This window comes from Larus michahellis, chromosome 1 (assembly GCF_964199755.1).
Source record: "Larus michahellis chromosome 1, bLarMic1.1, whole genome shotgun sequence".
Classification (NCBI taxonomy): domain Eukaryota; kingdom Metazoa; phylum Chordata; class Aves; order Charadriiformes; family Laridae; genus Larus; species Larus michahellis.
In genome coordinates this window covers 204680267-204707716 of record NC_133896.1, presented here as the reverse complement: position 1 = coordinate 204707716, position 27450 = coordinate 204680267, and the positions used below count along the sequence as shown (strand labels likewise).

At 37.4% G+C, this 27450-nt stretch overlaps 1 protein-coding gene across 2 annotated transcripts in view; it reads left to right on the top strand.

Moving 5' to 3' along the window:
• Positions 1–208: 208 nt before the first annotated feature.
• The window catches only part of CUL5 (cullin 5), a 33797-nt gene continuing 6555 nt past the window's right edge, over positions 209–27450 (top strand). For both annotated transcript variants that reach the window (XM_074570151.1, XM_074570160.1), the window contains exons 1-16: positions 209–550; positions 7279–7388; positions 9744–9843; positions 11215–11391; positions 14481–14622; positions 15682–15827; positions 15904–15984; positions 17199–17292; positions 20192–20322; positions 21117–21224; positions 21833–21897; positions 24057–24189; positions 24723–24854; positions 25509–25632; positions 26394–26569; positions 26688–26849. In XM_074570151.1, coding sequence (XP_074426252.1) covers positions 527–550; positions 7279–7388; positions 9744–9843; positions 11215–11391; positions 14481–14622; positions 15682–15827; positions 15904–15984; positions 17199–17292; positions 20192–20322; positions 21117–21224; positions 21833–21897; positions 24057–24189; positions 24723–24854; positions 25509–25632; positions 26394–26569; positions 26688–26849 — 1905 coding nt within the window. In that variant the 5' untranslated portion in view covers positions 209–526. The remainder of the gene's footprint in view (positions 551–7278; positions 7389–9743; positions 9844–11214; positions 11392–14480; positions 14623–15681; positions 15828–15903; positions 15985–17198; positions 17293–20191; positions 20323–21116; positions 21225–21832; positions 21898–24056; positions 24190–24722; positions 24855–25508; positions 25633–26393; positions 26570–26687; positions 26850–27450) is intronic.

Genomic DNA, 27450 nt, shown 5'->3' with positions numbered 1-27450 from the left:
GGCGGCCACCCCCCGCCGAAAAGGCTTCCCGCCCGGCGGGGCCGTGAGGGTCATGGCGGCCGGGCGGCAGCGGGGGCGAGCGCGGCGGCGGGCGGGGGCGCGCGGCGAGCCATGGCGGCGGCGGGCCGGTAGGGGGCGCTGCAGGCGGAGCCGGCAGCCCCGCGGCCGCGCTTGGCGGCGGGGCCGGCTCCTCCGCGCCGCATCATGTGGGCCGGCCCCTTCCATGGAGCCGGGGCTGCTGCCGAGCGCCGCCTGGGCGGACGCCGCCATGAGGCTCTGAGGGGCGGCTGCCTGCCGAGGACCCAGCCGGTCGCGCTGCGGAGCGTCCTGAGCCTGTGGCCCCGGCCTCGCCTCCAAGCAGGGGAGCCCAGCACTGCGGACGCTGCTACTGCCGCCGCCGCGGGTCCGGCCGGGCGGGCGGGCGGCCCGGGGCCATGTAAAGCGGCAGCGGCCCGGGGGAGCCGAGCCGAGCTCGGGGAGAGGAGCCGTCGCCGCCGCTGGCCGGGGAGGCCCTGCGGGGGGGATCATGGCGACGTCTAATCTCTTAAAGGTGAGAGCGGGCCCTGGCCGGGCCCTGCCTGAGGAGAGGGGCAGCGGGGGCCGGGCGGCCGGGGCTGCCCCGCCGCCGGCTGGGCCTGCGGGTGGCTGGGGCGGCCGGGCCGGGCGGCTGCGGGGGACAGGCCGCGGGCGCCGGTCCCCGTAGCGCCGGGGGCGGGCCGGCGGCCCTCCCTCAGGTGAACGGCCGGTGCGGGACCAGCGGCCTCGGCCTGGCCCGGCCCGGCCGGTTGCCTCTGGGCTACCAGCACCCCCCGGCCTCCTCCCCACCCCCCCGGCTCTCCTGTCTCAAACACGCTTCGTTGGGAAACAGCCCTGCGCCGTGCTGTGAGACAGGGCACGGTGTCGTCCCTTTGTTTATTTAAGAAGACCTAGGTGTGTGGAAAATGAGTTTTAAGTTAAACAAAGAGTTGAAAAATGCCTTCGCTGTGGGCAGGTGTCGTTATTTGGGTTGCCACTGTATTCCAGCTTTTTCGTTACCTACAGTTTTTCTGCAAAGGAAATACTCCTGGAGGCCTTTCGCTTACGTTAAGCAGCTTTGCTTTTGTAGTCAGATCTTTTCAAGCACTTTCCCGGCGTCGGATGACAGATGTCAGTCACCCCACGCTGCTGCAGGTTTGAACAGAAGTGGTCGGTGTGACAGCTCAGTATTTGAGCTTAGGACTGCCCGTCCGGGTATTTGCAGCGTGTGTGTGTGTGTGGAGAAGACTGTATGTGGCCTTTGAGGCCATGCCAGCACATGGAAGACGGGCCTGCTTTAAACAACTGTTACTAATGCCTCCAGTAAGTGTTTCTAGAACACCAGTGTAGTTAGGGTGAAAGGCCCTGTGAAGGCTGTCTGCCTGACTTTATCAGTTAGCAATTTAAAATACATATAAATATAGACGTATACGTGTGTTTAGTTAGCACCATGTATTATAGATAGACATGGCTCTGACAAAGTGCTGCTTACGTTTTAGCAATCTGACCTATTTTGGATGTATAGATTTGGCTTGAAACTGCTGGTTGTATTACTGAGACACTCGGTGTGAAGAAATGAGAAATAATTGATAGCCTTGTTTCTTCCTGGTATCCAAAAAAAAGTCTTAGTATTAAAAAGATACTTATTTTTAAATAAAATCTTTCTTGAAGTTGAAATGTAATTGAAATTAATTTTAATTCATTTCTCTGTATTTTTTATGCCAAAGTGGGTAGTTAGATTTTCAAACAGATAAGACTTAAATAAAAATCTAAAATTGAAGAATCCAAGAACACTGGTGAAAAAAATAATGTCCCATAAGAAGAAATGTGCTTTTTGTGGAAGAGTGTGGTTTTAGAGTAGGGCTCAGACAGTTTGTCTACTAGTTTTAGTCCATCTCTTTGGTGTATGTTTAAGGATCTCTGGAAAGACCGATGTGTACTTTGATGAGACATGTAGTTGTATAGCCCGACAGAAGAAACATAGGCCTATGAGATTTGTCAGCACTCCACTTCAGCTATTTTGAAAGAATGATAGGTGTACAGTAAATGAAAATAGAGTCAAAGGCCTTGATTCTGCGAGATGACTCTTGCTGAACTGAAGCCTTTGTGTTGGCTAGTCATGTTTTTACAACTGGCCTTGAAATTGTTAATATTTCATATTGACAGCAAGATATCTATGCACAGTGTGTTTTAGAAAAAAATGCCACAGAGATACCTATTCTAAAAAAGGCCTTTCTGGCGACTTGGAGTGATTTTTAAGCACTGTAACTTACTAATTAGTGAGTTCTCTAAAGACAATAAAGTATGAGTCCTGCATTACAAATGGGAAGATTATACAGTGATTTGACTTTGTTTATAATGACACAATAAACCAATGCAAGAATTGGAACTAGATAAGGACTTTTGTTCTGCAGTTCTGCTCACCAGAGTGCTCTCAGAGAAGCAAACTGTTGATGCCAGGGTAGTGTTGATTGGCAGTGGCTCATGCTGTTTGTACTTCTGCTTTAATGTTTAGGGGGGAAAAAAGCAATCCCTGGGTAAGAAGGGAGGTGTTGAAATCTGTAAGGTTTTTTCACGTCTTTTCCAAATAGATGATCAAATCTAAGTTGGGTTTAGACAGGTCTTGGTTTTGCTAGGACAAACAGGAGTTAAGACTTTTCTCTGGTTTTCCCACATCCTTGTTCAATTTTCTACATAGTTGAGAAAATGAAGTGAAATACTCTTTTCTTACTCTAGTAACAGATGCTAGCTGAATCCAAATCTGACTGGCTGTTGTAATTTTAAAGGGCATCGTTTAAACTCTGCTAGTGCGTAATTTTCCTAGTTGTAAATTATTTTTTTAGTGAGAAGCATATTCTCAAAGAGCCTTCTTTAAATGCAAAATTAGAATGACCAGTCATACATTGAATCCTGGTGAGATACAACAAACTAATGTGATGAAAATACCGAAGTACTTAATAGAACTATCCGTTAGGTGGTAAGCTAATGCATACCTTACCTGTAGCTGAACTGCTCTCCCACGGTGAGGCCATGGCTTTCCTGTAGGTGACTGAGCCAGTAGTAGGTGAGTCCCTGAGAGTTTTTTTCTGTTGATGTACATTTGACTCTGGCACTTTTAAAGTGTGATACTTCATTTCAGGGGGTGTGTAGTGACGAGAGAGTCTGAACCAATTCACTCAAGTGATGTGAGAACTATTATTTACCTTTGCATTGGTTTTGACTTTTTTTTTTAATTTCACGCCTCTCTCGCTGACAACTGGAAACGTATCTGAAGTTTTTTAATTCTTCAATTCAAAGTACATATTTCCATATCTGTATTTTAAGTTTGCCTGTTTATTCCTGGCTACTTACAATTCAGATAGCCTTAAGAAGCATGGGAATGTTGCACACTAGTTATTTACATAGCAAAGCTTTTCCCATGGCTACTTTTCTGCTTTGTATAGTAATTTCACTACAGTCATTTCACTGATTTTTTTTTTTTTTTTTTTGGAGCTGCTGGAAGCAGAGATTAATCAGACAGTGAACTTCCATGCTTATTTCAGCCTAGGACCTCATATTTCCTACTTCACCCCTCTGTGAGCTAGCCTTAATATAAAATAAAATAAAAATATATATATTATATATATAGTGTCTGAAAATGGTGAAGTACTAAAGGTGAACATGCTACTCCTATAGAACCATAAAATGGTTCAGGTTGGAAGGGACCTTAAAGATCATCTAGTTCCAGCCCCCTGCCCTGGGCAGGGACACCTACCACTAGACCAGGCTGCTCAAAGCCCCATCCAGCCTGGCCTTGAACACCTCCAGGGATGGGGCATCCACAGCTTCTCTGGGCAACCTGTTCCAGTGTCTCACCACTCTCACAGTAAATAATTTCTTTCTAATATCTAATCTAAATCTACTCTTTTCCGGTTTGAGGCCATTACCCCTCATCCTATCGTTACACTCCCTGATAAATATGTAGATAAGATGATCAATAAGATGTAGAGATGTTGCTGTTTCACAGTACTTTTTAGAGCATCAGGGCTGAATTTGTACGTGGCCTGAAATATGTAGAGTACACAGTAGAGAGAGCCAAATGCCCAAATAGACATTTCAAGGTTCAGAGGGACAGTAGTGTGGAGGTCTTGTTATATTGCCTTGCCTTGTAATATTCCACATTTAATTAGGCTCTTACACCATATTCTGTGCTTGCTTCTGCTGTCCTTCTCTTAAACTTGCTCACAGTTAAGGAGAGGAATTTTGTGTTATGTGATAATACCCAAATCAGGAAAACTGGTTAGTGGAACAATTCCACTTGCATCATTGTACTAATTCTACATAATATCCACCAACAGTTTTTTTTTACCTGCTATCCTAAAATATTGTGTTTAGGTGCTTAGGCATAGAAGTGAAGAACAGGAAAAAGTTTGAAGAGTAAAGTTGTAGTATATATTTCAATATAGTGTGTGAAGTAGTATATATTTCAAGTCAAGTTTAGTGTTAAAATGGAACTTTAAATCTCTGTGAACAAATTTAGTGAAGTGACTTTTGAAACATAAAATATTTCATAAGTGGAGTTATTTTTCAAAGCATTAAATTTTAAACTCCTAGAAGGGTTACTTAGCCAAGGTATGGCTATCACTTGTAATCCATGTTTTCAGAGAAGATTTGATAAGTGGAGTAATTTTATTTCGTCAAAGGTGTCACTTACCTTCCTGCTTACCTTCCTTTGGGAATTGTGGTTTGAGGCAACAAGCTAAGAAAGAAAAGTTACCCAGGAAATACTGCTCAGAAATTGCATAGGGTGGTGGGTGGCTCAGTAAAGTGAGAAACAGGTTCCTCGTGTTGTCTGGGTCACTAGTGTATGTGTGACTTTGGTAACAACTAAGAATTAGCACTGTTTAATCTCCTCTTCTATTATACAATTCGGTTTTCTCATGCATTGATAGGAGTAGAATTAATTAATGTGAGTGACCCACAGTAGGTGCTATTATGCATCTTTTCTTCTTGTAATTTCGGTACAAAAGCATAAGGTCATGGAAGCCTGAATCTATCTGGAAGATGTCAAATTGTTTATTGAATTTAGAGAATAGTTTAGTTGAGTGGGATTTTTAATCCATTGACTTTATTTCCTTTTCTGCCTAATTTAGGAATAGGGGAGGAAGTGTGAATTTTTACTCCTGTGTATAGGAAACAGTTCTAAACTTCCCTAATGGCATTTTCTGCCAAGTTTTATTTGGGGAATTCTTTTTAAGTAGGTATGTGTTCATTACAAGTGGGCATGCATTTTTTTACAACTGAAATGGAGTTTTATGTGTGCTTTTTAGCATGAACTAGGTAATCACAATCTAAATGGTATAAACACTAGTGTTTGCAGTTGTCACCCCCCCACATTTTACAGCAAAACTAGTCTTATTCACAAAAGATAAAGCATTCGATTTTTATCTTCAGCTGTTTTCAGTGAAGAGCTGAGCTGCACTTCTCCAAAATTGCAAAACAGGCTTTTTACCTCTTCTAGAAAACTTACGGAATCTACCCTGAAGTTTCACTCCAGAGGAAAACCTTTGAGGAAGTTTGTTTTACTTATTTTATAATGCCTTTTCTGGACCTTCTAACTGTTCAGTAGCTGGTCTTTCAAGTTCATTATCCTGCAAAGAGGGAACTGGGAACAGAAATATCTGCAAGTAGAAACTAATCATTGTCACAGGACTAGGGCAGATTAGAGCGGCTCATCAAAGTTCAGGGAACAATTGTAAAGCTAGCTCTATGTGGGGGAAGCGTGTATTTGATGATTTTCAGAGATGATGCATTCAAATTTTTTTTTTTTTTTACAGTGGAACAGAACAGGCAAAACTGTCTCTCTGAATTGGAAAACAATTTCTTTTTTCATTTTTTTTTAATGTTGAAAGATTTATAAACTTTGTCAAATGGGGGCTGCTTCTGTGAAACCCATGTTCAGTACCTACCACAATGGTTTGATAATGCTGTGGGGCCACCAGGTGCTGTTGCTGTAAAAATAGTTACTGTGATGCCTGTTGCATCTTCATGACTTGAAGATGAGACATCTTTGTGCTTAAGAGCAGCAGCGGATACAGTTTCCAAACTGTGCTTATTCTGAATATTAAATAACAGATTTAATTGTAAATTTCCATGTAGAAATTAATCAGGATGTGGTTGAGAGAAGGTGGCATGCTGCTTGTGCTTGTTTATCTGAAGAGATGTTAGTGGCAGAACAATGCATTTGTCAGAATTTTAAGTAGTTAGACTGTATTATTTGCTGTATTTGTGGTGAATTGTGTGAAATGTAGTATTACTAGCCAAGACAATGATCTGTTCAGAAGTAAACAGTGCATTGGAACTTAATAACATTGCAGATAACTCAACTAGTAGTCTCTCTGCCACAGAACTCTCAATCAACATTTTTTTTTTTAATTGCAGGCTTTTCTTTTTAAAATGTGGAGCTGTAAGCAAATAGGATCACAGCATATGCGTATTGTTAAAGTTTGGTGGTTGTTTTGTTTTGTTTTTTAATAATGGAAGCTTAACCTGTATACTACAATGAGATTTTTCAGCATAATCAGAATGGTATGGGAGTACTTAATTTCTTTAGCTTTCTTCTTAATTTGTATTGTAAGTTTGAAAAAATTTGTGTTGGATTAGATTTTTCAGCACGGCGTAAATAATTTTTATCTGCACCCACTGTTGTCTTGTCCATCATACTGCCAGTGGCCAGTTAACCCACAGGAAGGGAGCCTGTGATCCAACAGCTCCTACGTTACTCTGCTTCCTTCCTCCCTCTTTGCTGCTCGTGCCAAATGCATAGTGCAGAAAAAAAGGTACGTGGCAGCATCTGCAGGTACTGTTCCTGATTCCTGGCTGCCGTTTTGGTCATGGTAATTTATTCAAGATGGGTTTGCAGCTCTGCCTCATGACTTTCTTTGCATGTTTCTTGGCTGTGGTGGTGAAGCTGAGTGAGTTACATGTGTCTGTATAACTTCACTAAGAGGTGAAGAACACTTGATAGAACTTGTTGCATCGTAGTGAATGCAGTGAATAAGGGAAGAAGTTGGCAGTCTGCTTCTCTAAGAAACAAATAATAGCTCTGTCGCTTTCACAAATAATACGGTGAAAGGTGTTCAGCTATGGTGTCATAGCTCAAATGTTAGCTTATGAGACACCTCTGAGAAGATATTTTTACATTAACCATTGAAAGTGCAATCCTTAAAGACAATTTTAAATAAGAAACTGTTTTATTAATAATAATTTTTTTGTTCCTTTTAGAATAAAGGTTCACTTCAGTTTGAAGACAAATGGGATTTCATGCGCCCTATCGTTCTGAAACTTCTTCGTCAGGAGTCAGTCACAAAACAGCAATGGTTTGATCTGTTTTCGTAAGTAATTTGTTAGTAACTAATATTCTTTGCATAATGGGAATACAGTTATAGTACTCCATCTGATACGGAAGTCACATATGACCCAGACTACGTGTGAACACACAGAACAAAAGTACTAGTTTAAGTTTTATTAAGGGGTAAGTGTGCCTACATTGCTGTAAATGTGCAAAAGGAGAGTTTTGCTGAGTTTCAGATCTTTGCAAATAGCATGGAGAAAGAACAGCAGAGCTTTTGACTTCAGCTGATCATAGTAAACAAGTTTTGTACCTGCCCACAAATGTTTTGTTAAATTTGGAGAGAAAATGTTGTGTACTGCTTTGGCAGTAAATTCATTTAAAGGCAGTTTATTCTGATTCGAATGGCTTTCTTCTAAAATAACTTAAGAATGCTACTGAAGTAACAGGGTAATGCAGTTTAACTGGTATAATTTGAATAGTTTTATGCCCTAAGAGTTTTTTTTTATATATATAAAAAATATATTAAAAAAAATATATGTATAAAAAAATATTTTTCAGACAATGTTTGCATTATGGTACTTTGTAAAAACCCTGCCTTGCTCCTCCTTCCAAAAAGCCGGAGTTTGTTTCCTGTTAGGTGGTGATTTTTTTTTTCTTAAAATACATCATGTGACCTTTGCCAACATAGTATGGCAGTGAGTTACAACATATATATCAAAAGTATATCTAAAATAATCTTTGTCTCAACATAGTTACTTTCCCTCAAATACAGTTGTATCTTAAATCTGCAGATTCTCCTACTTTTTAAAATCTGTCACAAAAGTGTTCTTTATTTAAATGCAGTCTTGTTGCAGTCTGTATCTTTATTGCTGTTTTTCATGAGAACGGTGCAGTGATTGTTTTTACACTCGTCTTACTGCACCTATCACACTTTTATGCCAACCAAAAGGGAAGGTAACTTGTCATGTAATGAGTTTTAATATCTTATGATGTCTCAGCTCTCATAGTTGCCAGAAACACAGCATAATTAAGGTACAAATTCAGTTCTGAGTCGTTGCTTTCATTTTTAATAAGTAGTTCAATAATTCTGCATTGGTATTGAAATTTTCCATTTATTATTTTTCTTGTAGGTGAGTTATTGAACAGAACTTAAGTAACTTTATGGCTAAATTAAGGATATCGAGGGAAAGGATCCCAGTCTCCTAGGTTCTTATCTTTGGACAGTGCTCTTTGTTAAGATTTTTAATAAAAATTCAAAATCTGTACGTGTCTTCTACCTGCCCTTTGAGTATAATTATCCTCCAGTATTGCTTTTTTCACCGCTGTCAGGAAACAGTGGCATACTAAATAGAGTAACACCTTTTGTGCATGTGAAAGTTGTATAAGTCTTACAAGTTAGGTAAACCTCTGTAAATCCTGGGTCAGTATGTTTGACCTGTGTCAAAGGAATTTTTTACCTTGTTAAGTTTTGTCTTTTCAGTTAAACTAAAAAAGATGCTTTTGTACTGAAATAACAGTACAGATTTAATAGGAATAAGGTCATACCTTTAGATTATATAGTTACTTTCCTGCAAGGATGTGGCCTTGTTATTGAAAGGAGGAAGAACCACCAGAGAAAGGTAATGAGTCAAAAAAGGGCATGCTAGGCCACGTTATATATGATGTATGGTTAGTAGTGTAACTTGCTTTATTTAGTCTTTAGTACGAAAAGAAAGTAGGAATTAAGTTAAACTTGCTGGGCTGTCAGCTAGGAAAAATAAGAATTTATTTGAATGTTGATTAGAAGTCATTAATAGAATTTTGCTTTGCAATGCTGTTTGGTAGCTTTTCTACAGTACGGTTTCACTTTAAAATGCTACCGCTGTCAGGAAACATTTAAGTGATTTTATTAAATTAATTAAAACATCTTTTAAATTACCTGATGCCCCTGAGCTCAAATTTCTCACAAAGAAGGGTCCATTTCCTTTGTAGCACAAGGATGTTGTAGTGCTTGGATTGTGAAACTGTGAGTGAAGGCTGCATGTTAATGAGAGTCTTTTAGAATAATACAAGCTCAGTAGTAATGCTTCTACTGGCAAGCGATTTCTGTCTTTGTCAAAGAAAAAGCTTTAAAAATTGTCCTTAATGCAATTTTTACATTTTCTTCTTGACCGTAGCCTTTTACTAGATAGGTTGCTGTTACTTGTGTCCAAGACTTTCTTATAGCGTACGTCTCCCTTCCAAACGTGTTTTCTTGCATGTGTCGCTGGGATCTGACTGTGTGTTGGTTGACAATGATAGATGAAAAGTGTATTAATTTCTTAGACATACTTAAATTATGACTCTCTAAGCCTCATGCATTACAGCATTAAACTTTGAGTAGCTGTTACTAAAAGATGGATAAATTGTTTTCTAGAGATGTACATGCAGTTTGCTTGTGGGATGACAAAGGTCCAGCAAAAATCCATCAGGCTCTGAAGGAAGACATCCTCGATTTTATTAAACAGGCACAAGCAGTAAGTCTTTAATGTTTCATAACTTCTATTCATATTGTTAGAAAAATAACCAAATAGTTCTGACTTTCATTGGATCTAAATGCATTGCTTTTTTTGTTTGAAATTCTGCAGTGTTTTAGAGATGATAATTACCCTACAAACCTCTATTGACAAAAAGAAGACTTAGCCTTGAGCATTTGCCTTGGCGCATTGTTTCCTCAGAGTCCTTGAAACTGGGGTGGGCAAAGATTTTTCTGTTACATAAAAAAAAAAAACAGCCCAGCATTATTTTTGTTTATCCATCGGTACTTATGGAATCTTCTTCCACTTTAAAACTTCTCGAGGCAAAATTTTCTATAAGAAATTACTCTGAGAAAAAAAAATTTTGTTTGTCTAGCTTCAGTGCTGTGCTGACATGTTCATGGATGGCTTTAAAATAAGCCATATGTATGGTGTACTAGAAATATCCATGCTATCAACTCAGAAAGCTTAGCTGTCCAGTTTTATGGGCTTCCCCCCAAATGATTGGTCAGTAGATTCAAAGGAAATTTTTGTGTTTGTAAAATGTACAGCAAAAGATGTTTTCTCCAAGCAGGGATTTAAAAGAGGGGGTTGTTGTGAAATTAAAAAAAAAAATTGAAAATCCCATGTCAAAGGTTTGGAAAAGAGAAAAATAAAGCCTATAAAATCTTTCTTGAAGGAAGAGATTTACATCATGAAGGCTGTGCTTAAAGGAAAATAGTTTCTTATAGAGGCCATTGTATAATGAGTCATGTAAATCTTGATTTTTAAGTTCGATCAGCTTGTTGCTTATGTGCATAAATGTTATTCTGAACAGAGGCCTTTAATATGGTGCGTGTTGGCTGTTGTTTGAGGGGCATCTTTTTAGGCATTATGATAGCCATTGTACCATGTAGTTGTAGTTTCCAGGCTTTAATAAAATATACGTGTTAACGAGCTGCCTGGGTCTAATGAAAGGTTAGTAGATGCCATTGAATTAAACTTTTCAGTGTAGAGAATATAAAGTAGTCCTTAGAATGTTTTTGTTTTGTTTTTTAGATTTGGTTGTACCAGTACATGCCTTTAGACCAAAGGTTTTAGTCTTTTTGACTTGCAGATGGCTTAAAAGAAAAAAAAATTATTCATCTGGAAAATCTAAACTTACTGTTTTCTGTTACCTTTCTTTACCCTTTAGAAATGATCCATCTACCATGGGTTGATAAATATTTCCCTAACCTAAATGGCACTTAAGTATGTAGAGTTTCTTATTCTGATATATCTGTAGATTTGAATTTTATATGGGGAGTTATTTTCAGTATAAGCAAAGCCAATCTGTATTTTGTGCAGAAATTTGTTTATAAATTACCTCCTCTTCTCCCCCCCCTCCTCCAGAGAGTGCTGAGTCATCAAGATGATACAGCTTTACTAAAAGCATATATAGTGGAGTGGCGCAAGTTCTTCACACAGTGTGATATTTTGCCCAAGCCATTTTGTCAATTAGAGATTACTTTAATGGGCAAGCAGGGCAGCAACAAGAAGTCTAATGTAGAAGACAGTATTGTTCGAAAGGTAAGTGATAGGTATTAAGAGTTTTGTTGCACGCTGTTCTGCCTACAGCAATAGTACAGAAGGGATTCTGTAGCTGGATGATTAAATTGCACTGATCGTAATATGACGTATCACTTTGCTTCAGTGTGAGGGTCAGAACAACCCTGCAACTGCTTTTTTTTTTCTCTCCACAATAGTTTTGCTTTGGCTATTAACAGTTTTGTTCAGGTGATTAAAGCACTTCTTTCTTGGGCTTTGGGTTTGTCTGGGTTGCTTTTCTTGTTTATTTGTTTTTAATTAGACTTGAATGCTGGGGCAGGAGGCAGTGGTAAATTCACCTGCTGTTTCTATACTTAAGTAGCAGGTGTACTCTTACATGCGAGTGAGTCGTTTTTCTACTCCTAGTTCTAGTTTATTTCCCTAGACCAAGATCTTAACTGGGTTACATCTCTGCATTTTATAAATGACCAACTGAATACCGTCATCTTAAGTTAAATGTGGCCATTGATCTCTTAATTTCTCCTTTTTCCTCCAAACTGTCAGTCATATCAATGAAAAGGTTGGACATGGAGAATCTTGTGAATATTTTTTTTTTACTGAATACTGAAAAAAGTGAATCTTTTTACTATTTCATATCAAACACGTGAAAAAAGTCTAGGGTTTTGAGTATGGAGTGCTCAGTGTTCCGAGTCCCATGAATAATGGTCCTTGAAATTGCTTTAGTCTTTTATTCTAAGAAAAAAGGAGCATATCAGTTGTAAAGTGTTAAGTCCTTTATTTTAATGTCATTCATTATCCCTTTTCATTGCAGAAAGTATCTATAGGGAAACGAAATTTCTTTAGCAATCATTCATTTGGTACCGAAGATAATTTTAACTGTCCCCTGTCTCCAGGATGGGAAGAATAAAATAGTTCAAATGCATTACTTTGGGCAGGGGTTTTTTTTCTTCGCCCTCCTATTTTGACATCTGATCCTCTTGAAGAAAAGGAAGAGAGGACAGCAGCAAAGCGGAATCACCACCTCAAGTTACCTTTTTGATTTTCATTGTTTGTTGGAGAAAGCATGTGATCTTATTAGGCTCTCAAAGATCTGAGCTGTTAACTCTGCTGTGTGCAGAAGGCAGAAGAACTAAGAAATGAAAGAATAAACAAGGTGGAGTAGAGAAAGTAGTGAGGAGAACTGGTATCTTAACAATTCATGTTTTGTTCAGGACTGAAGTTGATGGAGATGTGCCTTACCTCTTATAGGCAGTCCAGTTAGGACCATCTCATGACTGGGACATCAAAGCCCAGAGTCTCCAACCTATCTTATTACTTCATATTCACTGCCCTAGGTCACTTCCTCTTTCTGGCATCATTCTCTAGTTTTCTAAAAAGCACCTTGTGAAAACTTCTCCCATGCTTGAGAAGTTCTTCATATAGTCACCCACAATGATATGTGTGTTTTCCTTCAATTATCTCCATAAAACTTCCTTATCCATAATGTCTAAAAGAAGCTTGACCATGACAAAGCTATTACTGTGCCTGCCGGGTTGCTTGATATTCTCTTACCATTTTCTTCTCCATTTTTTTTACTCGGTTCGGCTCTTGTAAACCAATTCCATAATTGTTCAGTGCAATCATAACGTGCGCATCAATAATGTTAAAATTATGAAAAAAGTAATTGAGGAAGCATAATCAAATAAAGCTTTGTTTCTAAGAATGTTCCAGTGTTTTGAACTATAATTTCCTTCCAACACATGTGACTTTGGTGTAAGAAATGGAAATTCAGCTGAAATTGAGAAACAGTTACGGAGAAGATAAGGATATGAAGGATGGTAAACTTAAATCTCTCAAAAGGATATCTGACTTTTACTGGGTGCTTGCTGTGTTAAAATGTAAAACTTAGAAAGCAAGAATGGAACAAGATCATCTAATCTTCATTATTAACTTTGCCGTACAACTGTGTCAAGTCGTCCTAAGCTCATTTTTCAGTAAGCTTATTCACAATCATGAGGTGAAGTTTGAACTGGTAAAGTTTTTGATTCCGGCCTGCTTTCCGCTGCCAGGATAAGACTGACAATTGACATGCTAACTTTACATTCATAGCAGTTACTGTCAACTTTGAAGATACTGTAAGTTTGAGCTTTCTTCTAAAGCAATGAAATCGCATGAATTGGATAGAAAAAATAAAAAATGAAATTATCTTTTAAGCTTTGGCATAATTTCATTAGGTATTCAGTGGCACATAGAAAGAGCCAGATCCAGTGTCTAAGTGTGTGTGGGGGGGAAACACCACAGTAACTTGAATTCTAAGGCAAACTAAGGTTTTTAACAAATATGTAGCATGCTTTGAGTATTTACTACTGAACAGCTGGTCGAGCTTAGGCGGACAGAAGCATGGCCTGGCCTGCCAGTGAGCTTTTCGTGTTGCTCAGCTGCAGCACGTTGTGTCTGGTGATCAGGTGTAATGCAATGCATTTGCAGCAGTGCCAGTAGCAATCACTAAAAAAATATAAAAATCTCATAATGGAATATGAAGGGACCCTTTGACCGATGAGGATTTTGGTAGGAGCCTTCATAACTGATTTCAAAATTTTGCAGTGCTTAGATGGGGTTTGGAGTTTTTTATAAATAATGTATGTGTTATTTGCATATTGAACTTTTATGTTAGATAAAACCATTTTTTTTTCTTTATATAACTGTGGCATTAATTGAGTTTTTGGTTTTGTTTAAGACAGAGCCTGCCAAATAGTGAACTATGTTTGGCTCAAAAGTACCCTCCTGATATTGCAACTCCTGACATGTTGCATTGCTGGAAAAATTGCTTGACTGATTACTGAGAACTGTAGAAATAATACAGAATTATGGAATTAATATCTGAATCTGATACTGGTTCCCCTTGCTGTCCCGTTACATAAATTAAGCTTAGAATGTAAGCTGAATATTACTTCTGTAACAAGTTCAGAGCGAGATCAAGTTCTAAGGTAGCTGAACTGGTGTATATAACCTGAAAATTACATTAAAAATGGCTTGCGTTCTGTTTCTGATCTCTTGTATTTTTTTTGGCACAAGCTTATGTCTGCATGTACCTTTCTGACAGGATTTTTTTTTTTCTTCCTGATACACAGCTCATGCTAGATACATGGAATGAATCCATATTTTCAAATATAAAGAACAGACTTCAGGACAGTGCAATGAAGCTAGTTCATGCTGAAAGACTAGGAGAAGCTTTCGACTCTCAGCTCGTTATTGGAGTTCGAGAATCATATGGTATGTCTTGCACAGACCAATTTCTGTTGCCTCCTCACTTTGGTAAATGAATTTTCATCATACAAAGTTGACAGTTGTGGTGGTAGGGCTGCTATGATTATCTCGGCATTTTGTATAGATTTTTTTGGTTGTTGTTATGTGTGGTACCAATTAAATTCTGTTTAGAATCTTTGACTTCTAAGTGATTTAGCTATGTATCAATTACTGCAAAAACAGCGTTTTCTAAGAGCAAACAACTTTTTCACCTTTTAGGGTTGCAAATATAACCTTATGTCTGTTCTCCTTTCTGTACTGTTTCTTATTCTTCAGACAGTTTGAAGAAGAAATGCCAAATGGGTTGCATCTAAGACTCATGGTCTTTTCTTCCTTGCCAAACAGATACGTGTAACTGAAACTTCTGTGACATTTCACCATTGCCTCTTCAAAGCTCCGCAGCCTGATGTATTAAACTTGTGGCTGATACTCTCAGATGGCTTTATAGATGTCCAGTTCTGTGTTTTTTTTTTTTAAAGCATATTCCATTTAAGAACTGTATTTATTTTTTTATTTCTCTGTAACAGTTGGGAGGAAGGTGGAAACTTTTTTCCAAATAGTGCAAAACACTGCAGTAAGCTCACTGTCTCCGTTCTTGTAAAACAGAAAAAAACCAATGCAAAAAAAAAAAAGAAAATTCTAAAATTAAGACATGGGGACTCCAGGAAAAGCTTTTTGCTCAGTCAGGTGGAGAAGTTTTCACTTTATTAGGCGTTATGCCGAGGCTTTTTTTTTTTTTCTTCCAGTTTTGCAGTTGTATGTGTATTTCTGGTTACCATGTTTGAATGTCAAAAATGCTGGAGATTAGTATGCCGTTCTTTCCAGTTCCCTTTAGTTAATCTAGTTTTTGGAGCAAAGACTGGACAATTTTGGTTACCTTTAGAGATCAGAGTGTATTTATAGGATACTCCAAATTGTTCAATGCAACCTTTTAACACAAGACTCACTTTAATGAGAGAGATTTGGTTATTATTAGCCACATAAGTTTCCAGGACTTGAGAGTAAGTTTGTACTTTCTCTTTGCAGTTAACCTTTGTTCTAATCCTGAAGATAAACTTCAGATATATCGGGATAACTTTGAAAAGGCATATTTGGATTCAACAGAGAGATTTTATAGAACACAGGCTCCTTCTTATTTACAGCAGAACGGTGTACAGAATTATATGAAATATGTAAGTAAAAATTCTGTTGCAACTTTGTTCTGAAAGTGTTAGTACTTAAAATGATTGCTGTTCTACTTTTGCACAGGCAGATGCTAAACTAAAAGAAGAGGAGAAAAGAGCACTACGGTATTTAGAAACAAGGCGTGAATGTAACTCTGTAGAAGCAGTAAGTATAGTGTGTAGAAAAATTGATGTGTTTTATGTAGTATTATTACATTGCAGTTTTGATTTTTGTGTGTGTTACAGTATTATTTGGTAGCAGTAGATTGATATGAAACTCTTGGTTTTATGTTTTTAATCATCCATTGTATTTTTGCTTGCAAAAAATCTGTATTACTTCCCAATCTGGCAATTTACAGTTTCTACATGTGTTTTAATAGTAAATGTAGATCAAAAGTTCATATTGAAGGGCAGGGTTTTTTTCAAGTTGATTTTTATTCTTTCATTTTGAGTCAGGTATGATTATATTTTTTCTATGCTTAACAGTGGATGACAGTGATGTTTGAAAATAAGCTGACCAGTCTAGTAGGTAAAGGGTTTGCTAGTGCTCATTTAGAATACCTGAAAGAGTTATTGTTCATTGCAATCAAAAGGAGCCACAGAAATTTAATTAAAACTGTTCTAGATTTCTTTTTAGGTTGAAATATGGCCATTTAATATAAAGGATGTTTTTTCTTTTTTTCCTTCCCCTTCACTCCCCCTTGAGCAATATTTTACACAGTTTAGATTCTGGAGGAAGATTTGACTGCGATGAATAGTTCATAATTGTCTGTGTTGAAATTAGTTCAGAAAACAGGTTATTTTAAATAAAGACCCTTTAAATCTGAATTTTCTGCAGTGGATCAAAATGTATTTTATGTCTTTTGTTAAGTTGTAAATCATTCGTTTTGCACAGCTATAAACTGTAACCCGTATAAAGAGGCTGACAAGAGAGATGGTCCTGACATGTACAAGCAGTGTCTGTTCTAGATCTAGCCATAGTGGCTTGTTCAAGCCAACCAGTCTGGTCCAAATAGGGTGTGCTGGAATGAGAACTATTCTTAGCTCTTGGATGTATGCTTGGAAACTAAGTAGGGTAGTTGGTGTTCCAAAAGCAATGGCTCCCTTGAGAGAAAAGAGGCGACAGAAATATTAAGCTCATTACTGGTTTGGAAGAGGGTTGACCACATTTACTAACCTATGCATTTTTAAGAAATACGGTTTCCTGTATAGATTTTATTCAAAGTGCACATACTTTGTGCATCAGTGAGTGAATTAATTATTGTATAGAGCATAGTTTTTGAGAACAGGCTAGATTTTGTGTCATGGCAAAATTGAGACAGATCAGACTTCGGTGTTTAGATGGCTGAATGAGCTAATTCTGTGTTTAATATATTTCAGCTAATGGAGTGCTGCGTCAATGCCCTGGTGACATCTTTTAAAGAGACTATTTTAGCTGAATGCCAAGGCATGATCAAACGAAATGAAACAGAAAGTAAGTGAAGCTTCAAGAACAGTGCAGGATGAACTCAGCATCAACTGCATAAAAATAGATTTGTTTGTAGATATATCAAATTACTGGTTTTAATAGATGGTGTCAGTGTTTTGTAGATAAAATATTACTGCCTGTGGGCAATTTTATCCCACAAAAATGACCATCATTGGTTAGTATTTTTTTTGGATCGCTTTGGAAATCTGTATGTACAATACCCTGATTTGAATGACTGGGTAGCTCTCATCTTACTTGAAAGAAAATAATATTTTGTGCTCTGTTTTCTTTATTTTTCATACAACTTATTTTCCTCATGTTGGCCAACTCTGGTAAATGTTGCATGTGTCTTATTTTCTATTTGAATAGTTCAGAACGAACACTCCCCATTCATTCCACCCCCACTACTCCCTTCCCCCTGGAAAAAAAGTGAAGCATCTCTTTACGAAGCTGTTTTTCTGAAAAGCAGAGAGACATTTTTGTTATTCTGTTTATTGGTACAGGACCAATAGGTCAATGAACAAAATCTCTGCAAGTTTTTCATCTGGTTTTATAGCCAGTATGTCACTCTGAGTATTGAAAGTTAGCTCTGCTTGCCTTTTTGAAGTTTTCAAAAGCTTTTTTTAACTCTGCTGCCATAAGAGGTTATTGTGATTCAGAAATCTTGTGTTGGTCCTGTGTGGTAAACTAGACTAGATAAGTCATTAAAATGTCATAATTCAAGTAGGGAAAATGAAAAGAAAAAAAAAAGCTGAAGTCACAGGTTAATTTTTTTTTTTTTTTCTGAAGCCTTGCTATCCTGCAGCCAGGGAATATTTACTAATGTCTATGTGAAATTTTCATTTCTATGCAAATATGAAAACTGTTTCATTACTTAGGATGGTGTAGAAAATACTCACTTCTACAGCTAGCGTTTCAGAAAATATTTGACCTCAAAACTATGTCATGCTGATCTGTTCATCTAGCAGCGTGATTTCTGGCAGTAGTCCAGAGCTAAATCTAGAAAGCCACCAAACTTCTTACGAGTATATGTTGCAGCCTTTGGGAGAATACAGGAGGGTTATTTAAATGCAGAGCTTCAGAAGGGTTCATCTATAGCATCCAAAGCATCTTTCTATAGAAACTTGTTGAAATATTCACAGTCCTCTCTTTCCTTGTGGTTATGTCTGCCCCATGATACTGCTTGGATGCAAAACACTTCCATTTAGTATATAAGAACTCAAGCATCTCTTCCAAATCTTTTATTTTTCCTAGACCTACCTATCCTATGCTCTTTAGAATATTTTAATGAAGGATGTAGCTGCAGATGATTAAAAATTTATTTAAAGACTGGAGCTATATATAGTAATATATATATATATCTGATAGTATCCTCTGCTGTACTTCACTTATGCATGTATCTTTCTGATATTATTCGCCCCAAATAATTTTATGATGTTTTCATTATTAAACAGCATCTGACAAAAGAGGGCTAGGTCGTTTGGCTGTGAGCTAGGCACTACTGTAAAATACTTGGTTACATTAAGTACTTCATATTTACATGCCGTGCAAAGGAAGGCAGACATAATGTTTTCCAACTAAAAACTATCAAAGATGTCATAACTTGCAAATGCTCTTCAGAATTGGTTTAGTGCATTTTTGTTTGCTTATAGTGGGGGATGGGAGGCCTAAATTTTATTCTTTAAGTATTTCATAACAGAAATGAAAAGTAAACTTGGCTTTTATGATTACAAAATGAAAACAGAACTTGCTTAAGTGCCCCAACAACTACAATATGGATTTATTTACCTTTAAGGGTCATAAAGTGTTCTGAGAGACATTGCAGTGAAATGTTACTTTTGGTTTTGTTATTTTGAAGTCTGTCTTTGAAGAATCTGGGTTTTTTCGTGTTCCTACAGTTTTAGGGATGCACCTGAAGTCTTCCTTTGTCACCGTTTATTAGGAGAAACAACTGAAATTTTTTTTTTTCTTGGAATTATTCCTGCCATCACTAGTTTACAGAAACAGCTGTAGAACACTTTAATGTATCTTTTTGTTTCTTTTTTTTTTTTTCCCACCATCTCTCTCTCCCTCTCATCCTTTTTTTTAAAGTACAGATGAAAAGATCTACTAACAGTTGAGTGAGATTTTCGGACTTACCCTCTGTAAAACAGTGCTGCCATCACTTACAGTACCTGTTTAGTTCAAATCTCTGTAGTGTCTCCAAACCAATCTAGTGGCCTTAATCCAGGTGTTCCCTTGTGGACAGCTTTGTCAAGATGATTATTGATGTTTCAGTAAATTTTTTTCTTTTGAAATGCCTTCACAAGGAGTAGACAAATTAACCATATATGTTTTTGAAGTTTTTGAACCGGTAACTTTCAGAAGAACTAAATAAACTCTTTGGGAAAACAGAAAGGGAAAAAAAAATGCTGTTTACCTTAGTTTTGGTTACTGCAGAATTTGCCATGCTTTTAATTAAAACAAAACATTGGAAGATACACAAAGACAGCTCTGTGTGGCTTTAATTTAAAAAAAAATAATTTTGAATCCGTACAATTTCCTGCATATGCTTCCAATTGAAAGAGACCCATTTTTGCCAGGGATTTTAAGGCTGATATACTGAGAACCTGGACTCCATCCAAATTGCCATTGACTTTAAGGGTTTTTATTCAAGCTTGTGATATTATATACATAAGCAAGTATTATGTTGCAATAAATATCTCTTTTTGTCTTCAGAAGAATCTGCTTGTGGGACCAGAACTACAACACTATTCAAAACATTTTTTCCTTTAAGGGATGAATTGGAGTATCTGTTCTTTACGTGTTCAGTGTTCTACTTAAGATATCCCTAGCAGAAATGCAGGATATTTGGGTTTTATACAGGTCTTTGACTGGTGGCTTTATCAGTATTTGTATCTTTTAGAGTTGCATTTAATGTTTTCGCTGATGGATAAAGTTCCGAATGGCATAGAGCCTATGCTAAAAGACTTGGAAGAACATATTGTTAGTGCTGGACTTGCAGATATGGTAGCAGCTGCTGAAACTATTACTACTGTAAGTGTAATGTTTTTTTTAACAAAATAACAATGAAAAAATAACTTTGCAGAAGTTAAATGCTCTCTAATTGTGGGACATACGTGTGAATGGAAAAAATTTTGAAGGTTTTATGTTTAAACATTAGATTTTGATCCACTGAAAGTTTAAAATGTCTTTTAAAATAGTTTTTTATTCCTTAAATTTTCAGTTGTAGCTTTAAAATATGAATCCAATTTGCAAAAAAGAAAAGGTTATAAATTAAGTCCATGAGGTACTTATATGGCGAGATTGTGTTGGCATCCTAATTCAAAAGGTATAATCAGTTTTCTCAGAATTCTAACTTCCTGATGAAATTTGAAATTTGCTTTCAGTCTGAGAATGGTTGTTCAGTGTGGAAATTAAAAGGGTTTTTCCCATTGTTCTTTTTCAGCTTTTTATCAGCTTTTTCTCTGGGTCTAGGAGGCCTGAGTATCTGCAGCAACTAGGATGTGCCTTTTATTGGTCCTTGAAAACTTTTTATTTAGGAGTTCTTATACAATATTTGAAAGCTTTGTATTTTCTTCTTTTTTTTATATATATATATATATGTGTGTGTGTGTGTTTGTATATTGGAAATACTATCCTAAAAGTCTGTGTTGAGGCTTACATGCTGTAGAGCTCTTCAGTACAGAGAATATAGATAAAACGCTTGTTCATAGTATGCAGGCTTGAGGATACTACATTATTACAAATGAGGGAATTACATGTAAGCTCACGCTGAATTCTTTGCAGCCTTGTTTTTTTTATTTGATTTTTGCCTCTCTTAACTTTAGGATTCTGAGAAATACGTAGAACAATTGCTCACACTATTTAATCGATTTAGTAAGTTGGTTAAAGAAGCTTTTCAAGATGATCCAAGATTTCTTACTGCAAGAGATAAGGTATGTATTTCTGCTAATCATTTGTTTTCAGTTTAAGAATTGTTGTAATTCATGTTATGTCTCTGAAATCCTTGTGCCCATTCACTGTTAAATCTAGAAGCTGCTCTTAGTCTAGTAAATATGCTGACTAAAATACTGATGAAACTTATTACCAACTGGTTAGCTTTTAATTTGTGTTGTAGTTCTGCATAAAGTTGCATTTGTGCTTAGCTTTGTAATGTTGTAGAGCACATCAGATGATGATCTTTGTGTTGAGCACCTTAACGTCTCATTCAGCAATATATTTATGTTTAGAATTTACTACATTATTGGGTGTAGTCTCATGACTTCAGATACGCAACCTGTTCCGTGCAGTCCCTTCCTAACTTGTTGATTAAAGGAAAGTAGGATGTTAATGGAAAAGAGGAAAATTAAAAACATCAGTTAACGGGAAATTGAGTCATAGATTTGAACTCCTATGTTGAAAATCAAATCCACAAACTTTGGACTAATAAAATAGGATTCATTTCATGTTACAGCAATCTAAAAAGAGAGATAAAACTTTTGTGATTCATATGTTAAAAGAGAGAAATTGAGTGAAGTGCTAATAATCTGTAATTATTTTTCAGGCGTACAAAGCAGTTGTGAATGATGCTACAATATTTAAACTTGAATTGCCATTGAAGCAAAAGGGGTAAGCCTTATAAACTTTATGTGAATCAAGGTTTTTAAATTGTTAATGATTGAGTTTCTCTTTTAAAATATCTCTTCAAAAAGTAACACTGTTTAAAAGAGCTTTGTGTTCTTCGCGTTATGGAATTTCAGATTGCTTGTCAACCTCTGGTAAGACGCTCTTCACATGGCATTGAATAGCAGCCTGTTTAAACTCAAATTTATTTGTAGTAATTGGGGATCTATTCTATTATAGTAGAGTAATGAGTCTATTTGTTAGCCGAATTTAATAATACCTTCCTGGGTTATTAATTCAAAAAACCTGAGCTGTATAACTCTGCCGCAACCAGGGAAAAAACTGAGGCAGTAACCTTTATGGGAATAACTGTGGCTGATTAAGGTGTAACCATCCACAAGCTGTTTACCACCTCTTCTTGTGCCAGCTGTGAGCGTGACCTGTCTGGGTATTACATTGTTGTTTCAGTGCGGGATTAACCAGGTTAGTTTAACAACTTCCAGGAGATTAAGCAGAGCTGTGTGACTCAAGAAGAAAAACTGTGCTTACAGTAGCTGTTCTGCGAGCTCAGCCAAGAGAAGGTGTCGGTCAGTTAATTGATGGTTAACATTTAACATGGGATGTGCCACTTAAGTAGGAATCTGTATATATTTAGGTGGTTGGGATTGTTTATATATAGTTTGTAGTCTGATTTACTACAGAAACAAAGCTTATGTAGCTGGGCTGCCAGCTTCCCTTTCCAGTTACTTCTTGTTAGGAGTAGATAGGTGTAAATATCTGTTCAGCATTCTGGTTCTTACTCTGTGTTTGACTTTGGACTAACGGTAAACCTGGACAGGGATTAGTCTTGCTTGGTTTATGTTATTGGAGAAACACCTTTACAAAAGACTGGATCCCTGCTTTGTCTGCTTCATACAGATACAGGCAAGGTAGAGGAGTTTAGGTCTCTGCTAATGTTTTCATTTCCCCTGGAAGCATCCAAATCAATACCTCATTCAAACTGTGTTTCACTCCTAAAGCTAAACCTGCCTAGTGATTCTTAGAAACCACCATGATGGCAACGGTCTTCTGTTCCTTATTCTTCTTCTCAAGCTATTTCAAGTTGTCTATGTACGCAGCTTGGTTTGAATAAAATGAAACTTCATCCTGCTTAACTTGTGCCATTAAGTTCAGCATAAAAATATGGAATTTGGTAATTTTTCATCGCTGTCAGGATCTCGAAGACGCTTGTTCAGAAATACCCGGGAACACATTGATTAAATAAGGGTTCTGTCTTGTAATAACCAAAAGACTAGCGATCTGCTTTTACTCCCAAGTGGTCTTTAGGAGGGCAGAAGACAGTAGCCTGCTAGCTGCTTCATGAATTTCATGAATTAAAAAGGGCAATTTGAAGGGTTTTAGCACCGTCTACAGTAGTTGATGAGAGGGTGAGAGAATGAGCAAGAACATCTTGCTTCTTACCTGCTATCTTACTTGCTGCCTTTGTTTTGGGCCCCCTAGCTGTCGAAGTGGTGCCCTCTGACCCTAGAAATAGGGATTGGTCCTCGGCTCTATTTCATTCACCAGTCTAGACACTGGTGCAGAACGTGACCTATGTTGAGTGCCTTTTGAAGAACCACAGTCTGTCTGCTGTAGCATATTCTTGTTCAACTTTAATCTGCTTTTAATCTTCAAGCTGTTAGTCTGCTGTTCAAACTGTTATAAAATAGTTGTATCCTGCTACTACGTGATAGATGTGTTGGGTTTTGCCATCTGTGAAATGTGATGCAGGAAGCTGTTCCTGAGACTTTCATTAGAGCATACTGACAAGTGAAACCTTGCAGCATCTGTTAATTCTCAACTGGAATACTTATTGCCATGCAATATTTAGTTGTTTCACACTGGAGTTTCAACATAATCCTTCGTTGTTAAGAGTTCTAAAATGAAAAGCAGTTGGAATGATCAAGTTGTGGAAGCTGTCTGAAAAAGGTTGGTAGTATTTATTCTTTCAAGAATAAAAGGGAGTTATCCCTAATTTTTCATTAGTTTCACAAGGATGTGAATTCACCACCAGGATCCTTGTCAAGAAGATCAGGAAAGAGTGGTCTGTCTTGCTAACAGTGTGACTACTCCAGAATAGCAGGATTCTATACGATTTGAAGATCTGTTGTTCTTCTTTTATTTAGTGTTGGATTAAAAACACAGCCTGAATCCAAATGCCCGGAGCTTCTTGCTAATTACTGTGACATGTTGCTAAGAAAAACACCACTAAGCAAAAAACTAACCTCTGAAGAAATTGAAGCAAAGCTTAAAGAAGTGGTATGTTTTTTGCTTTCTCCTTCACGATTATTCTGAAGAATGAATTTGTTTTATTTCGTTATGTGTGTCAAGGCATTGATGTTCAAAAATGGTTATGTAAGGTGTAATAATAGGGAAAAGAGTTTATTGTGTCATTAAGTGTGTTTGTGTGTGTTTAATTCTTGTAAACTGTGCAGTGTTTCATGTCTGTGTCAGTTCACAACATTAGTATGCTAAATTAATGACTATATCACTGTAATGTATTACAGTAACTAATGTGAGTCTACAAAATAATGCAGGCTTTTAAATACCAGTGTCAGTCTCTTTTCTGATTTGAGAAAAGGTTCCTGATGGTTGACAAATGAAAAAATTAGAGGTGTGGTATTACGAAAGATTCGTAGCTGATGCCTGTGGCAGTATTAACACAGTTGCTCCTAAGGCAATGTCAAGTAGCCTTTTTGTACTTCATAGTCTACCGTGGCATTAGATCAGCATTCAAAGACTTGTCTAATTGACAATGCAAATAAATATATTAAAATCTACTTTTTTGACAGCTTTTGGTACTTAAATATGTACAGAATAAAGACGTTTTCATGCGATATCACAAAGCTCACTTAACAAGACGCCTGATATTAGATATATCAGCTGATAGTGAAATTGAGGAGAATATGGTGGAATGGCTCAGAGTAAGTAGCCTGACATCTTTCTTTCTTTGGTTGTGCCTTTTGCTTATGGTATTAATTCCCACTCTTGAACTTAGATATTCTTCTTGCTTAGGTGAGTTCTGTCTTAAATTGCAGGCCACTCGGGACATCTGATACTTCTGTTTTATGGCAATACTTTGCGGAAGTAAAACAGTTTAGCCCTTTTCTAAGAGAAATGTTGATCCTAATAGTGGTAGTGAGAGATTTTAAAATATTTCACATATGATTATCTGAAGGCTTCATATAGTCCATATGCAAATCAGCAAAATGCAGTGTACTTGTTGTTTAGGTATGTAAATAATTTGAGGTGTGCTCTAATTGTGAAATTTTGTATAGAATAGAATATTATTTGCATGCAATAAACATTCCTTCAGATCTCAGAATTCATTGATTCCTTGGTGCATGCATATGTTCCTCAGCACTTGGATTTCTTTAAAAGAATCATTATTTGCCTTTAAGGGGTAACTACTTATGATCCGTGAAAAAAAAATTTCTGTTGCATTGCAGATTAACTGTTATTGTAAAGTGATAATACCTGTGTACTTTAATGCTTTTCATTATTTTATTATTTTAAAAATAAAGCTTTTTGTTCATAGTTGTCTATGTGATAGTTTAGCGTTCTGTTTGTTTATACAGGAAGTAGGAATGCCAGCAGACTATGTAAACAAGCTGGCTAGAATGTTCCAAGATATCAAAGTGTCTGAAGACTTGAACCAGGCCTTCAAAGAAATGCACAAAAATAATAAACTTGCTTTACCAGGTATTGTTTTCAAATTATTTGCTGTTTTGCATTTCTCTTAGTGTAAAATAATTCTGTTGAATCTTGAGTTAAAAATTATATCAACTGCAGGTTGAATGTAGTCTTCAGGGCATTGTTGTTACCCCTAGATTGGAAGTGTCTGTAGACTGTGCTTTCTCTTACAGTTGACACTGGAGCTCCATCATTCTGTAAGTTACTGTGGGTTTTCATTATGAGCAATCTTGTAGATACAGACTCCCTACTCTTGTAGTTAAATTCCAAGCAGGGGCTTGAATCGGTATCAACCAGGTGAATGCCTGAACTATGTTCTTCTTTTATGCCCTCATCATTCTTCATGAGTGCTTCATGCTGTGCTCCTCCTTTATCTGCCAGCAGGAGAGCTGGATGTGTGCTATGAAGAGCTTAAATCACATCTCTGAGATTAAATTTCACTGATGAGAGAGGCTGAGGAACATCCAGTTTTGGACCTGCTGCTGCTGAAAACCCTTGAGCAGTGCTTACAGATATCAGATATAATGCTGCATCAGGGCTTAAGGAGCTCTGCAGAGGCAAGCCAAAAACCCCAGAGATTTCAATCAGTGTTGCTGGCAGAAAGCCAGTGGTGCATAAATAGAGTACCTTAATGTTTAAGTAGGTAGACACCATGCTACTTCCTGAAAATTTAGTCCTCCATAATTGTATTTAGAGTAGGAAAAAAAAACGCATTTTGTTTATCGGTCTGTTATACCTGGAGATTCATATGATCCAATATGGTTTTACAGCTGACTCTGTGAATATTAAAATTTTAAATGCTGGCGCCTGGTCCCGAAGTTCTGAAAAAGTGTTTGTCTCGCTGCCCACGGAATTAGAAGATCTCATCCCAGAAGTTGAAGAATTTTATAAAAAGAATCACAGTGGTAGAAAACTGCACTGGCACCACCTCATGTCCAATGGAATTGTAAGTGTATAGTTTTTGGTGTATCAATCTCAATGACTGCACTTTCTGTGTATTTAAAATAGTAAGAAAGTTTGTGATCCAGAAAGGCTTATATGTAAAATTGTTATTCTTTTCCCAGATAACATTTAAGAATGAGGTTGGCCAGTATGACTTGGAGGTAACAACATTTCAGCTAGCTGTGCTGTTTGCTTGGAACCAAAGACCCAGAGAGAAGATCAGCTTTGAAAACCTTAAACTGGCAACTGAACTCCCTGATGCAGAACTTAGGAGGACTTTATGGGTATTTCCCTTTCTCTTGAAACAGATTTTTGTACTCTGAAATATTGGATTAGTATTTTTAAAGTGCTGTCAGATAATACTTTGAAACTGACATGTGAATACCTTTCTTGCTAATTAATCAGTTGTAATGCTAGCTCCTTGCACTACTGCTGAGCACACACTGCGTTTACATTAACACATTCTCTCTACCCAGAATTATCTAACTTAAGTTTTTGGAAACAGCAAGACCTTTTTGACCATATGCTGTCTAAGGCACAGAGTAGTGATCATGGTTTGTGGAGTGGGACAGGTCTTATTCTAGGAAATCAATGGCACCTGATAAATATATGTTGCTTAAAAGTCACTTCAGTGTTTGCCCTATCAGACTTAATTATTTAGCTCAAGAATAAAGAGAGAAATCACTTAAATCAGACTTAACACCACTTCTGTAACCATGAGTTTGTGTATTTTACTACTTTGTGTGATTTTACTTATGCTAACCCATTTCAGAAGGAGGTTATTGGTAAACTGTGTCCCCTCGCTGGTTTTCCTTGTATCTTTGTGTTGTCCTCTAGCAACTTCCAACAAGCCTATGTGGTTCCTTCACTACAGTCTGCACAGCA